The sequence below is a fragment of the Hordeum vulgare genome, chromosome 3H (assembly GCF_904849725.1).
Source record: "Hordeum vulgare subsp. vulgare chromosome 3H, MorexV3_pseudomolecules_assembly, whole genome shotgun sequence".
In the NCBI taxonomy this organism is placed as follows: Eukaryota; Viridiplantae; Streptophyta; class Magnoliopsida; order Poales; family Poaceae; genus Hordeum; species Hordeum vulgare.
The window spans coordinates 585,406,743-585,421,923 of NC_058520.1; the positions used below are offsets into that span (position 1 = coordinate 585,406,743).

Below are 15,181 nucleotides of genomic sequence, written 5' to 3' on the forward strand. Positions count from 1 at the left end.
AAATGAATAAAATGAATGCATCTATAACTAAACTAAGTCTAGATACATGCATTTATAGGACAAGTATTTCCGAAAGGAGGGAGTACAACGTGGCAGATGGCTGCTGGGAGGGGGATCAGCCAGCTTCTGAAGAAAGCATTTCACCAGCACCCATCTGTAAGTATTTCCTTTATTTTTTTTTACCGTATTATGTTCTTCGTTTTTGATTGTTTCCTTTATTATCAAAAAAAGATCTGGCAGCTTAAGCCACATTACTTGGTCTAAAGTGTTCTAGTTGCAACATTACATATATATGCATGGAACCAAATTCATATTTTCAATGGCCTGTCTGAAGTTTATTTGGATGCTGCTAAGGTGAATTACCGTCAGTCGTCAGCATGCATAATTTCCAGATACTACGTGCAATTACTCTATAAGAGACTAAGAGAGATAGCAGCTGTCTTGCAGAAATTATTCGATGAGATTTGCATTCGTTGGATTTATTCTACTCCCTCCGTCCCAAATTAAGTGACTCAACTTTATACTAACTTTAGTACTCCTTTCGTTCCAAAATAAGTGACTCAAAAATGACTCAATTTTGTATTAAAGTTAGTGTAAATTTGAGTCACTTATTTTGGAACGGAGGGAGTACAAACTTAATACAAAGTTGAGTCACTTAATTTGTGATGGAGGAAATATTACTGTTATGTAACTTTACAGTGCTGTTCCATGTTTCTCTATTACAGTACTGTTCTGTAAATTTGCACTGATTAGTCGACAAACCAGTTCATGAGCCCACCTTTTTTTGCTTGTATAGAATAGTAGTTATACGGCTGCACTAGGAATTTGTTTTTGCTTTTATGGAGTTATTATAGATCTGCAATTGAACTAGGAGGGTTAAATTTTACAAATGAAGTGAATTTTCTTACACTTGTTCTTGCAGGGTTCATCTCTTCTTTCTTCATTCCGGATAAATCGTCCAGAAGGAACCTCTGGCTTCACTGGACTGAAAGCATTGGCTAGTTGGTGCTTCTGGCCTTTTAAGCTTTGGTACGATAGCGTCAGCGGATGAAGCAGAGCATGGGCTAGAATCTCCGAGCTATCCCTGGCCACATGAAGGCATTCTTAGTTCTTATGATCACGCATCGTAAGTAAAATCATATTCTCTTGTCAAACAACTTCTGTTGACGACTTGACTCTGTTAAGCAGTCCAAATTCAGCAATAGGGGAATACTATATTACTATACAGTTATGCTATGTGTAAAAACATTCTCTTGAAATTGATGATATCTCTTCTAAACGTATTTAATTTTCTTGAAAACATACGAGCAGAATAAGGCGCGGACACCAAGTTTACCAGCAAGTGTGTGCCTCCTGTCGCTGTCACTCGATGTCCCTGATCTCGTACCGAGACCTGGTCGGTGTTGCCTACACAGAGGAGGAAACAAAGGCAATGGCTGCTGAGATTGAGGTGGTTGATGGGCCTAACGATGAAGGAGAAATGTTCACGCGCCCGGGTAAGCTGAGCGACCGTCTCCCGCAACCGTATGCGAATGAGCAAGCAGCTCGATTTTCAAATGGTGGGGCATACCCCCCAGACCTCAGCTTGATCACAAAGGTGGCCGACTAATGGATTCTGGTTGCATCCATCCAACATCTGGCCTCAAAATTGTATCTGACCCTTTGCTAATACATGTTTGCAGGCCAGGCACAATGGCCAGAACTACGTTTTTTCTCTTCTTACTGGCTACCGTGATCCACCTGCTGGCGTCTCGGTAACCCTCTCTCTCTCCCTGTACAGACTTTGTGTTACATTTGGTGCTGATGGCTTCTTTTAGTTCTCAATGTGATATCTCCCTATATATACTTTTGAAGTGCATAAGGAGCCGTAGCAATCTTGTTTGTGTTACATGGTTTTCATACTATTTTATAACTCGATCGCATTGGCTCACATAGTCATGCACTTGTTCTTGACTGGCACTTGTGCTTGCTTCTAATGGTTCATTTTTCTATCTACACCTGTGCGCATTACCTAATATCTTTACCGGCGACACATACAAGGTTTAAGAACTACTCCCTCCGTTCCTAAATATAATCCTTTTAAAGGTTTCACTTGGGGACTACATACGGATGTATATAGACATATTTTAGAGTCTACATTCATTCATTTTGCTTTGTATGTAGTCTTCTAGCGAAATCTCTAAAAAGAATTATATTTAGGAACGGAGGGAGTATAGTTTAGCATTCAGATGTTTTTTTGCAGGCGCTGCTCTATAACGTATTATTACAATACATTTTGTGTCTTTTTTTGTTGGTGCTGCTAGAGTCATATTGGTTATAGTTGCATGTTGATCAGCCAGATAAAAGGAACATTGTAATGAAAATTCCTTGGACTTCTCTCTTGCTTGAAATTGTCTGGTAAGGTTGGTAGCTTGGTTTGGCTATAGTCTGATAACATTCTTACTCCCCAGCACATTCGTTCGCTTTAACCTACTGCTTTTGATTTAAATTCTAGATTCGTGAAGGCTTGCATTACAATCCCTACTTTCCCGGTGGCGCCATAGCCATGCCCAAGATGCTTAGTGATGGAGCTGTCGAGTATGAAGACGGTACTCCTGCAACGGAAGCTCAGGTAACTCTTGTTTTTCTATTGTAAGCATCACATTATTTACGCCACGAATTCAGTACTAAACTAAGGGTTGGGTTGTTTCTTCTATCTAAAATCCCAGATGGGTAAAGATGTTGTCTCATTCTTGTCATGGGCGGCTGAGCCTGAGATGGAAGAGAGAAAGCTGGTAGCCCTCTTGCTATACTCTACCCATTTTTTCTTTTGAATGGCAGCATAATTATCTACTCCTTAATTGCTTACTCCACCTTGTGATTGTGTCATAGATGGGAGTCAAATGGATCTTCCTACTCTCGCTCGCGCTTCTGCAAGCCGCATATTACCGGCGTATGAAGTGGTCGGTCTACAAGTCCCGCAAGCTGGTCCTTGATGTGGTCAATTGAGGACCAACACTTCCAAATATTTCGTGGGTAATTAGAAGCATTTGAACTAAGGAGTACATGGTGTACGTTTTCACACTGGCATGGTTGCCAGCATTATTCTTGTTTACAATTACTCTCATCTTTTTGGGGGACACGGTTTTCAAAATTTGAAATGTCAACAGTACCAACAATCATCGAGCAGAAAAATCAAACAGAGATTGTAAATATATCTATGCTTTGTTGATCGAATTTATGTCCTCTAGTCTACAGTCCACACACAGACCGCAGTTTCAGGATTTGGGGATTTTTTTCCCGAAACGGAGGCAAAAGATTTGCCTTATCGATTAATTAAGAAAAAAAGGAATTGCTGAGTTAATCAACAGTTTGAAAAATATATATGCAAGCCTTTTGGATTTCTGATTTGTTGGCTTGATGCACTATCTAGCGCTGCATATTATTTGCATTTTAAGTTAATTAAAGTCTACCGTCAACTTTTATATTTGTCATAACAACTAGAAATAAATTAAAAAGAGGAATGAGAAGTCCAAGGAGCCCGAAGCTAGTATCCCCGGTGTTACGCAATCTCGGGTCCGCTAACACAGCGTTTTTGACCCACATACGTCAACAGGCCCAACCGGAGAGCAGCACCGACTTATGATAGGCCTCGGGCCCTCTCCCCCCAAAAGACTAGCCTGTTAGGAGGAGACACCCTCACCCTTATAAGTCGTGTTATGTCTCCTCCCACAATCGATGTGGGACTAAACCCAACACCCGGGAAGAACCAAGCGGGGCGCACAACATGACCTCCATTCATTTTTCTAAATTATTTAGTTCCTAGCACGACTGTCTGGGTCGAGCATTAGCAACGGTTTTTTTTTTCGCACGCTGCTAGCTTTATTACTACATGGTTATTGGTTATTGGTTAGTTTCTTTATGTTTTTGTCATTTTTAACTACATGGGTAATATGTATAAAGTGATCATGCTCTTTTTTATTATATGGTGCAATTGTACGGCTACACGAAGCTTTACAATATGTCCAGCATCATAGTTTAAGCATGCTTAAACAAGTTTTCTTGTGAAAATATTGTAGAGGTGTGCTTCGGTAGCCCCCCCCCCCACCCATACACACACACAAAACGTAGAAGGGCAACGTATACCCATCTTATACTGTGTACTACAACCGCCGTATGTATGCAATACAAGGTGTGTGTATGTATGGCGGCCTGTAGTGTACAAAAATATACAATATGAGGTGGATATACGTTTTGGAGGAGGGGGGTTTACCGAAGCAAAAATGAATATTGTATCATTTAGTATTCTATAATACTTCCATATATTATTATACGATTGTTCTTGTAAAGTAGATTCCACATTTTTTGTATAGTTGAAAACTTATATTTTTTTTTGTTAAAGCAGTTCCAAGTTAGTTGTGGTTGTTAGTGGTATTGATCTCAAGTTCCTAACTGAACTTTTTGTTCTATTGTAGGCAAGACAACATGAAACTTTCACGTTGGTAGGATGGTTTTTCATAGAGAGTGCAAAGGATCATGACAAATAGAAACAATGAGCCACATTTTACATGTATTTGAACCACTTTTTAACTTGGATATTTGGTTCATTTCTTTGTATTCGAGATGCCTTATGCATGTGAATCATTATGCACCTACGGCAACCCACGAGGAACCTAGCAAATGGTTTCCTTTGTTATTGTATGTTTCAATATTTATATCTTTTTATCTAAAAATCTATAGATACGCACCTCCACAATTCCACAACAATGTGCGGGGTATTATTTAGTTAAGATAAATGAAGACACGAGCTTTCTTGCAACTTGTGGATCAACTGGCCTGGCAGTGGTGATGGGAGGAGATATGGGCGACGCCATTCTGTCCTCCTGGGATGTTATTCAGAGGTGTCCAAGTGTTGAGGAGGTTGAGTTTCGTGCTTGTACTGTGAGTCTCCATATTGTTATCTAGGAAAGTGATTGTCTTTTGTGCATTTTTTAATCTGATCATACTATGGACACATCACCTTTGACATATTTGAAGAAAGAGGCGTTGAGTTGTTTTTAGTGTGATGAAAATCGAGAGAGAGAGAGAGAGGCAAATCTGATGGATCACCAGATCGTATAGTTTTGTTTTAGTGTGTGTTTAGTTGTTTTTTTGTTTAAAAATGCTAAAAAAATCTGACATCAAACTTTAGGTATGACAAATCGAACGTTTTTATGACAATTTATTTGGGTGCAAGAATGGCAAAATTAGTTGGGGAGCACAGTAATTTTCTGGCAAGAAAAAACTAAAACAAATTTATCATGCTCGCCAACTAAAATATCCACACTCGGTAAATATAAATTGGCATGAAAAAAAGTTAATTTATGATACTCATCCTTATGAATACACACATACTTTTATGTCTAAGATTGCACTATATAATGTTTTGTCCCGCATGACGACCTATGTAAGCAATGGTTGGAAGAAGTTCCTTTAACTAATACTCCCTCCGTCTCAAAATAACTGTCTCAACTTTGTACAACTTTGTACTAGAGCTAGTACAAAGTTGAGACAGTTATTTTGGGATGGAGGGAGTACTACATGTTCTATTCATAGTAAGCAATCACAGCTTTCAACTAAGGTTAAACTTGAAGTATATGATTTTTTTAGAAGATCATGTAAGATGGCGTGCGTGTCTATCAGTGAGAGTGTTTGGGCTCACACATAGCCCAGTAAAAGGCCCAGATAACTGGACGCGCCCGTTCCTTCTTTCGGTACCACTTCCGCAGCATCCATCCAATCCATCCATCCATCTCGCCGCCCCGCACCCAAACCAAACCCTCGCCGGCTCGCCGCGACTCACTCGCCGGCGCTCTCGTCTCTTGTCTCTAAGCAGTTGGTGCGCCACGCATCTGGTTGGTCCTCTCTTCCCTCACTCTCCCATCACTGCTACTGCTAGGATGTAAAGTATCTTTCTAACCTGTCCTCCTCCGCCCCGATCTGCAGCGATGGCGACGGGATCCATGGAGGCGGCCCTCATGAGCGATCCGACGATCAAGCTCCCCGACGACCTCCTGGTCGAGATCTTCTCGCGCGTGCCGTACAAGTCCGCCTGCTGCTGCAAGTGCGTCTCCACGCGCTGGCGGGACCTCATCTCCCACCCCGACCACCGCGACAAGCTTCCCCGGTCGACCCTCGCCGGCTTCTTCCACAGAACCTACGGCCTGCGCTCCAATCCACCTTTTCCTCATGCCTACCGAAGCGTCTCGGGGAACTGGTGTCCCCTTGACGCCTCACTCTCGTTCCTGCCTGAATCCGAGGAGCTCCGCATCTTGGATTGCTGCAACGGCCTCCTCCTCTGCCGACGCCTGATCGATCCCGCCACGTTGGAGTACCTGGTGTGCAATCCGGCCACTCGGAAATGGGTTACCGTGCCGGCCACTGAGTGGTCCTGGTTAGTGGACGACACTCGCCTGGGATTCGACCCGGACGTCTCCTCCCACTTCTATCTGTTCGAGTTGGTACCTGCCGCCCCTTTGGATCTGAACAACCAGTATGATTATCGCATCCAAGAGGTGGAGGTCTACTGTTCTAAAGCTGGAGGTTGGACACATCACATTGTCTGGGACAATCCAATTGAGATGCTCTGCTTATCAGGTGCCGCATTTTTCAGCGGTGTGTTGTATCTATGTTCCACGAATAATTCAGTTGCAGCCGTCGATGTGGAGGGTAATGGTAGGATCATTCCTACCCCTACTTCATCTGCTGCTCGTGGTGTCTATGTATCACAAGAACAATTGTATCTCGCAGATCATGGTCCTTCTGAACTGTCAATCTGGCTTCTTCAAGATTCTAGTAGTGAAAATTGTTGGACACTGAAGCTCAAACTCAGCTACCTGCAACTGGTCGGAGTAGAGTATTCAAGCGCCAGGGAATATTACCGTGTTATCTCAGCCCACCCAGAACACAATGTCATATTCATAACCGTAAGATTTGCATCGGAGCTCTTATCACAGATGAAATTATTTTCATACCACATGGATTCTAGGGAGCTGCGTTTCATTCGTGACCTTGGATCGAGTTCAATGTTCCCTTATCTTCCATATGTTCCTTTGTTCCCGGAGTCATTGGCAGACGGGCTCTAAATGTTTGCGTATTGAAGCCTCAGACTTGTCCATCTTTCTGATAACGATAGTGGAGTTAGATTTTGAATATGAGCAACAGTTATCTGGGTAAGTTTTGATATGCTGTTGGTGCTTGATTAAAGTCATGTTGTACCTAACTTTATGCTGCTAGCTATTCAGTCAACTTCTCTGTCAATCATGGATACTCGACCGTATAACAGTATTCTGCCTGTGTTTGTGTACTGCTATATATATTCGAACTATTATGAATACTTTGATATCTGGATTCCTGTCTCTGTTATTTCTCTGCTTGTGAATAATTTGTTGGTATACCAACTTTTGTTTCCGGTAGTACATGAATGCTTATATTCTTGTTCTTAATCTCTAGCTCTGGGCTCTAGCCTATAACGCATGTCGGTGTTTGGGTGGGCTTGAAATGCCCAGGGCTGCCGTTGCATTTCTAGAGCACTCCAGGACTACATGCCACGGAGATTCGGTTGTCTTTGGTATTCCATTTCTGTGCTGTATTTTCATGTCTGCTGAACCTGAGATTCCATTTTCCGATATATGAACTGTTGTGTCAATGCTAGTGCTTTGAGGTCGCGGTTACCGTAAAATTCCGAGGAAAAAACGCTTGAATTATTCAAATGTAATTTGAATTCATTTTTTTCTGGGCTCGGAATATATTAGTACTGAGCTCAACTGCTTCACAAAATCGCTGTTGGTGCAGTGGCATTTTCTCCCCGTATGTTCTCAGCTTATGCGAGGTCTTGGGTTTGATTCTCCTACTTTGTTTTTAAATTTTTATTTAAAGAGTTTGTTAAGAAAAAAGAAAACTGCATAGAAGGGAATTCTAGGACTCAAACAAGCGACTTACCACAGGGTAGGAAGGGGAATAGTTACCACCAGGCTACAGCTAAGTACATGTTTTTGAATAGTTTCTGTCCTAGTTGATCATACTGTAGCCGTTCAAATTTTTTTTAAATATCGAATTTTCTTGCTTGGTATGCAGTTTTTCTCATGGGGTAGCGAGAAACGCGGATACCGGACGGGATCCGAATTTTCCGCCCGGTACCCAAAACCCTGGTGGTTCCTCCAGGTGCAAGTTCTACCAGACGAGTTGCCTGCTCATTTTGTTCAATCATGGAGACTGGGGCACTCCTACTGAGAATTGTAACTGCCTCCTCTTGTCATTGTGCATTCTTGATACCGATAATAATTCAGATTGCAGATTTACCAATGCAGAACCTTATTGTTTGTTCCATGCTGCACTTTTTATTGTTTGTCAAGTGATATATATCTGGCGAACGTTCAGGCTGGAGGCAATTTGGTTTACACATTTGAATCAGTTCGAGACAAAGAATGGTTTGCAGTGTAGTGCACGGGGATATGTGGTTGGCATTTGTGCCGATTTGATTAATTCATGAGCAAGAATTGTCGATCCAAACTTCAAGACTTGTAAAAAATGTATATGTATTATAAAATTTCATGTGATTTAAGAATCTATATAATATTAGACGAGCAGTTTTCAAATACTCGTTCATTGTTGAACAATTGTTTCTATATTTTTATAGAAAAGCAGCAACTAAAATTATGTTTCAAAAAATGTTTATTGTAATTAAAAAGAAGAAACAAAAAGGAAAACAAGAAAAAACAAAAAAGTAAAGAAAAATAGGAACAAGAAAAAACCCGGAAGGAAACTAAAAACCCACAAAATCATCGAAAACCAGACGCAAATGTCAAAAATCAGGATCTAAAAAATATTGAAACAAATACCAAAGAAAACATCGCAACCAGCATGCTAACATTCACACAGTATTTGGCCGACCCAGGCAAATTCGGCTGTAGGCAAGTGAGCAATAATGCTAGACTTACAAAGGTTTACCTAACCTTTCAAACTAATTCTTCTCTCCCCTCTGATTTTCAGTGGGGGTGGGGCCCATCATCCCTCAATTACCAATCACAATCCTACACATCAGTTTGTAAGCAAGTCTTTGTATATGTAGCATTACTTTGCAAGTGAGTGCTATATCTCACAATAAGTAAGTGATATATTGCATTTGAGAAAATGGTTGCACTCCACATGGCAGAGCCGAGAGAGTCCTCCTATTCCACGCTTTAGTGCACGGAGTGATAGGTGACGAATGGCTCATGCAGGGCTCGACTGGTTCGTGCTCATATTCGGTTTGAACTTGTTTATATGTTTATTATTTCAAAGGTTTATAAAAAGGTAGTTCAGTTTGAAAATCACAAAAAAAATTACAATTACAAAAATAAAAGAACATTCATGTTGGTCGCATATTCAGAAGACACTCGTAACATATTAAAAAAAATACAATTACAAAAATAAAAGAACATTCATGTTGGTCGCATATTCAGAAGACAATCATAACATATTAAATTTTTTTTATTACTTATAAAAAACATGTTCATAGCGTACCTGAAAAAGAGCAGGGATGGGCCGGCTCTCTTAGCAGCGGATCTGGATCTGGGACACCGGGCGCAAAAATGCTACACCTACGTAAATTGGTATGTAATCTTACGTAAAAATGTAATTTCCTTACTTAATCCTAACCACTCCCTCCCTGATTTTCAGGATGAAGGGACGTGCCAGCCAGCGGTTCTAGATCACGTACAAAACATTTATTATTTAAAAGGTTTTTAAAAAGTTAGTTCAGTTTGACAAACAGAAAAAAGATTAAATTCGTTTATAAATATTCATGTTTGTCTCATATTTAAAAGACAATCATAACATATTTAAAAAGTATTCATTGCATATACAAAACAGGTTAAAAAAAGATTTTATATATAATAAAAATAGAAAGAGTAAAACTGAACAGAAAAAAGGATAAAGAGAGCAAATTCACTGACAGATAAAGCAAAAAGACAATAAAACCGTGAAAGAAAAAGAAATAGAAGAGAAGGCATATGGGCCGGCTTAGAATGGCATTGTGCGTGAACGACGACTAACCGTGTATTAGGTAGGACTAGCAAAAAAGTCCGTGCGTTGCATCGAAAAAACTCGCACTATTCACATCCTTTTTTCAACATACGCCCTTCTGTGTCCGCCTCGGACCGCTACACACCGCCGTTCGCGTGCACCTCGCCGCCATCAATCGGATCCAGCCCTCCGCCTCCGGAACCTTCCCCTCGTCGCGGATCATGTCCGCCTCGGACCGCTGCACTACATCCCGCTGTTTCCTTACATCACCTGGAACGGTGACAGCCTCTTCATCGTGCACTGCTGTGTTGATTCGGCTGCGTCAGTGCACGCTGCGCCTCCTAAATATTTATTTCAATAATCACTTTAATATGCTTTTAAAATTTAATTATCATCAAAAAAATTCTCAAAAAAGAGCACAATTATTATATTTGCAGCGGAAAAACATGAATAGAAAATTCATGAACTTCACTTTTCATAAGCTTTTATTTCTATCACTTTTTTATTTTTCTATACAAAATTTCATTGGATTAATTTGAATAGAAAAACTATATGAAAATCTGCCCAAAACAAACTGGACAAAAACAGAACATGTAAAAGAAAAAACGGCCAGGACAGTCTGGGCCGAAACCGGCCGAGTCACCCAGCGCCCGAGCCCACTCCCGCGTGGCTCCCGGTCTGGGGCGCCGGCTGGCTCTGTCGGCCCACTCCCTCCCAAACGCCCGATAGGCGAGCTAGGGTTTCGCCTGTGTCGTCGGATTTCCAGCGTGCCGATCAGGATGCAAAACCAACTGCCTGCGGGGCGGGGGGAAACCTAGCTCATTTCCTCCCCCGCGCGCCGCTCTCAAACGCCAACCGTTCTCCACCTTCTCGCAGATCCCGACCGTCTCTCCAGCGACCACATCACCAACCCGCTCACTCTGCACCGCGAATCCGAAGATGGAAATATCCGACGACAGCAAGACGGGCAAGGAAAAGCCCGCGGGCGGAGCGATGTCCCGGTCCCGATCGTCTATGTGCGGCCTGCTATTCCCCGTCGGCTGCATCGCAGGTACCTCAAGGCCGGCAAGTACGCGGAGCGCATCGGCGGCGAAGCCCCCGTCTGGCTCGCCACCGTCCTAGAGTACCTCGCCGCCGAGGTAGGCATCCTACCGCCTGCTCATTCCCCTCCCCCGCGCTTCCTCTGTTATTCGATCTCACCGTTTCTTTGTATCTGTCCAGGTGCCCGGTACTGAGCGAGCCGAATGGTAATTGCCAGAGGGGTTTACAGAAAAAACGAAACGTTTTTTTAACTTAAAACAGAAATGCGGGTTAAATTCTTAGAAATATAGGGACTCTTCTGCAAAAACGGTAACGACGTAGACGACGGACGACAGAAGCGAACCGCGCTTTATTATTAGAGGAGATTGAGCGATGCCTGGTGCACATTCAGTGATGTACACCTTCCGTTTTAAAATATAAATCTTTCTAGAGATCTTTCTAGAATACGGAATAAAATAAGTAAGTTTATATTTTAAAGTATGTCTATACATATTTGTATGTAGTTTTTTTAGTAAAATCTTAAAAAAACTTATATTTAATAACGCAAAGAGCACTAGATTAGTGTAAAGCAGCTTGATTAGGACCGAGGTCCGCGTGCATATATAGATGCAGGAGCAAAGATGGCACACGCCACGTCCACATGCACGTTATTTGGCCTAGTACTCCTCACGTTATTTGGACTCATTTTGTATTATTCAAAAATGGTGAGATGGTTGACGTCACTGCCTACGCAATTGAACCCGTGCGGTCTTCTTCGTCTCTTGACGCTAGACAACTACTCCCTCCGTTTTTAAATATAAGTCTTTTAAGATATTTCATTAGGAGTCTACATACGGAGTAAAATGAATGAATCTACACTCTAAAATATGTCTATATACATCCGTACGTAGTCCATTAGTGAAACCTTTTTAAAGACTTATATTTAGGAACGGAGGGAGTAATGGACTCGTCGGACGGAAGGGTGCAATCATGCACTGCAATTTCTACTCCCTCCGTTCCTAAATATAAGACCTTTTAGAGATTACATTATAGACTATATACGAATGTATATAGACATATTTTAGAGTATAGATTCACTCGTTTTGCTCCGTATGTAGTCTATAGTGTAATCTTTAGAAGGTCTTATATTTAAGAACGGAGGGGGTATTTATTTTGCTATATCGGCGTCCCATTATATATATGCAGTTAAGAAAAATATAGCTCCAAGTTCCATTGTTTTGGAAGTAAGAAAGTATGCATGCACATGTACCTATTAATTTTATTATTGAGGGGAGCGTCACTAATATAAGTACTTCATCCTTTTTCTTCAGAATTTTTTTCAATCTATCCATCAATTATTAAGATAGTACAAAGAACACCAAACCAGAAGTAAAAATTACATCCATGCCCGTAGATCACAAGCACTGAAGCGGGCCGAAGGCGCGCCACCGTCATCGCCCCTCTCTCTTTGGAGCCGGACAAACCTTGTTGTAGTACATAGTCGGGAAGTCGTCGTGTTAAGACCTCATAGGACCAACACATCAGAACAACAACCGCCGCAGATGAAGAGAAGTGTAGATCGGAAGTATCCAACTTGTAGACACACAAACACAAACGAACGAAGACCGGAATCACGTGGACCATCAAAGAGAAACGCAGATTGAATCCCATGAGATCCACCAAAGACAAACCTTCACATGCCCTTCGACGATGCTAGAAACACAACCAGAACGGGGGGCTAGGCCGGAAAGACGTTATTTCATTTGTAAAGAGCCGCCTCCGCCTCGCATCTCTGAGTAGGACGCAAATTTTAACAAAAAATAAAAAAAGCATAAGAAAACAGAGCCCTTCCGTCGGCAAGGGTCAGGATCCACCAAGCATCCATGGTCCTAAGACCACAGGAGACGAGATAGATCGACGACGGAGCCGACAGGAGGCAAAAGAAACCCTAGCACGGGGTGTAGGATAGGAGTGGCGGCTGCTCATGGGTGTGCATTTCATCCACTTCATTCGTTTCTAAATGTTGTATCGGGTTGTTGATGATCATTGATTTATATATAAAACGAAACAAAAGCATTTTTCGATAAATATAAGCCGTTATATACATTTCATTACACATTACATAAAATGAATGATTCTACACTCTAAAATATATCTATATACATTCGCATTTGTATTTATTCTATATTAAAATCATTAAAGGTTCTTATATTTAAAAATGGAGGTATTATATAATATAAGTTAACTAACGCCTACAGCTACTTAAGAGCTAACCTTGGTAGGTCAGCCTTGATATCAAAACATATCACGTCACACCCTGAAATTTTAATTTCAAGCCAACCAACCATTGACCAAACACTCCAGTGCCAACTCCGACCCCCTCCACTACAAATGCCCCGCTCCGCTCCTGTCTCACTCCAGCTCACTGACCTGCTGTGCCTGCTACAATGGCTCGGCTCGCCACCCTCGCCGTGCTCCTCCTCTCCCTCCTGGCCGTCGCTAGCTGCCGCGTCCTTGAGACCACCTCCGACGACCAGGGCCTACCCAACGCCGTCCTCCTCACCCAAGATGATCAGTCCGATGCCGCTGCTGACGTGACCCTTCCGGCTCTGCCCACCCCGGCCCGCGAAAATATCGTGCTGAGCCATGGTGCACCCACTCCTATGCTCCGGCTCCCCTCCCACCGCTCCACCTGCCGCCTCCACCGTCACCTCTGGTGGACGCGCCACCACGGCCTCGCCCGCGTCCATCCCGCCGTCGACGTCGTGCCCGCCGAGCTTGCCCGCGGCGAAGACCAGGAGCCCAGGGAGGCGGTCGCGGAGCCGGACCCCGACTCACGCCCGGACACCGACGCTGAGCAGAAGCCGCTTCATGGCGAGGAGGACGAGGAGGAGGAGGCAGCGAAGGCGTGGAAGGCGGAGATGCTGAGGAGGTTCCGCCACGGCATCCGCTTCCACCACCGCCACCATGAGCAGGACGTGGAGGAGCACGACGACCACGAGCAGGACAAGGATGAAGGCACGAACATGGACCTGCTCGCACGCTTCCACCACCACCACCATCTTCGCCACCACCACAAGCAGGACGCGGAGGACGAGGAGGACGGCCACCGGCAGGACAAGGACGAAGGCCTGAAGACGAAGCTGTTCCGACGTTTCCACCACCACCACCACGCGCATGACAGCGAGAACGAGGTCGACGAGGTGGAAGAACTGGCTAGGAAGCTGGGCGAGGCGATCGTGAGAAGGAGCTTCAGCCATGGCGGCCGCCACCACCATCACCACCACCACCACGGGGCGGAGGGCGGGGTGAGGAACTGGTTCAAGGGCCTCCTGAACCGATTCTAGATCGACGTACGTACCGCCGGCCGGCGCCTGGTTGGTTTACTCTGGTTATTAATCTGTTGTGTGCGATGCGTGACGTGCAGCGCTTTGCCATTTCCTACCTTTATTTTTGCTTCGTATTCCACATTATATTTACCACTTGGGTTTATGTGTTAGTTTATTTGTGAGGGTTGGGAGATTATACGGGCAGCTGTGTTTTTCTAATAACTTTGTCTTGTTATCGCTCGTGGTTCGTATTAAAACTGGGCCATCTCTGTTTTCCCCCTCGCGGTTGCATAGTTTTCCCATGTTCCTGTTGTAGTGTTCAGCGTTGCACAGAGCTAAACTTACAATAAAATTTGGACAAAACTTGGTCTGAGATTTTGATGGGTGCCGAAGTATTTGTCAGTTTGCAATTTCAAGTCAGATACAAATCAATTTTAGATGAACTTCAAATAAAGTCAGTTTTTTTTAAATAACCCGGTAAGATTGATGGATTAAGTCAGGTAAGTTTGCAATTTCGAGCCAGATTTAAACTAATTTTAGACGAACTTTAAATTAGACAGTTTTTTTTATAAATAACCCGCTGAAATTGATGGATCAAAATAAACCTCCATCCCATAATATATGAGCGTTTTTGATATTAATGTAGTATAAAAAGTGCTACTCCTTCCGTCCTAAAATAAGTGTCTTAAACTTAGTATAATTTTATAATAGCTCTAGTACAAAGTTGAGACAATTATTTTGAAACAAAGGAAGTATTATGTTATAAGACGAATGAAATACTTATTAAACCAACGTTGCCGTTTTTTCTA

At 42.8% G+C, this 15,181-nt stretch overlaps 1 protein-coding gene and 2 pseudogenes across 1 annotated transcript; all 3 read left to right on the forward strand.

Annotated features, from left to right (window-relative positions):
- The first annotated feature begins 96 nt into the window (after nt 1–96).
- On the forward strand, nt 97–3,160 carry LOC123440803 (annotated as a pseudogene).
- A 2,593-nt stretch (nt 3,161–5,753) lies between these two features.
- Nucleotides 5,754–6,611, forward strand: LOC123440804 (annotated as a pseudogene).
- A 6,825-nt stretch (nt 6,612–13,436) lies between these two features.
- Nucleotides 13,437–14,648, forward strand: LOC123445369 (sarcoplasmic reticulum histidine-rich calcium-binding protein-like). Its single transcript, XM_045122342.1, has one exon. The coding sequence runs from the start codon at nt 13,491–13,493 to the stop codon at nt 14,388–14,390; it is 900 nt and encodes a 299-aa protein (XP_044978277.1). The 5' UTR covers nt 13,437–13,490; the 3' UTR covers nt 14,391–14,648.
- The last annotated feature ends 533 nt before the right edge of the window (nt 14,649–15,181 follow it).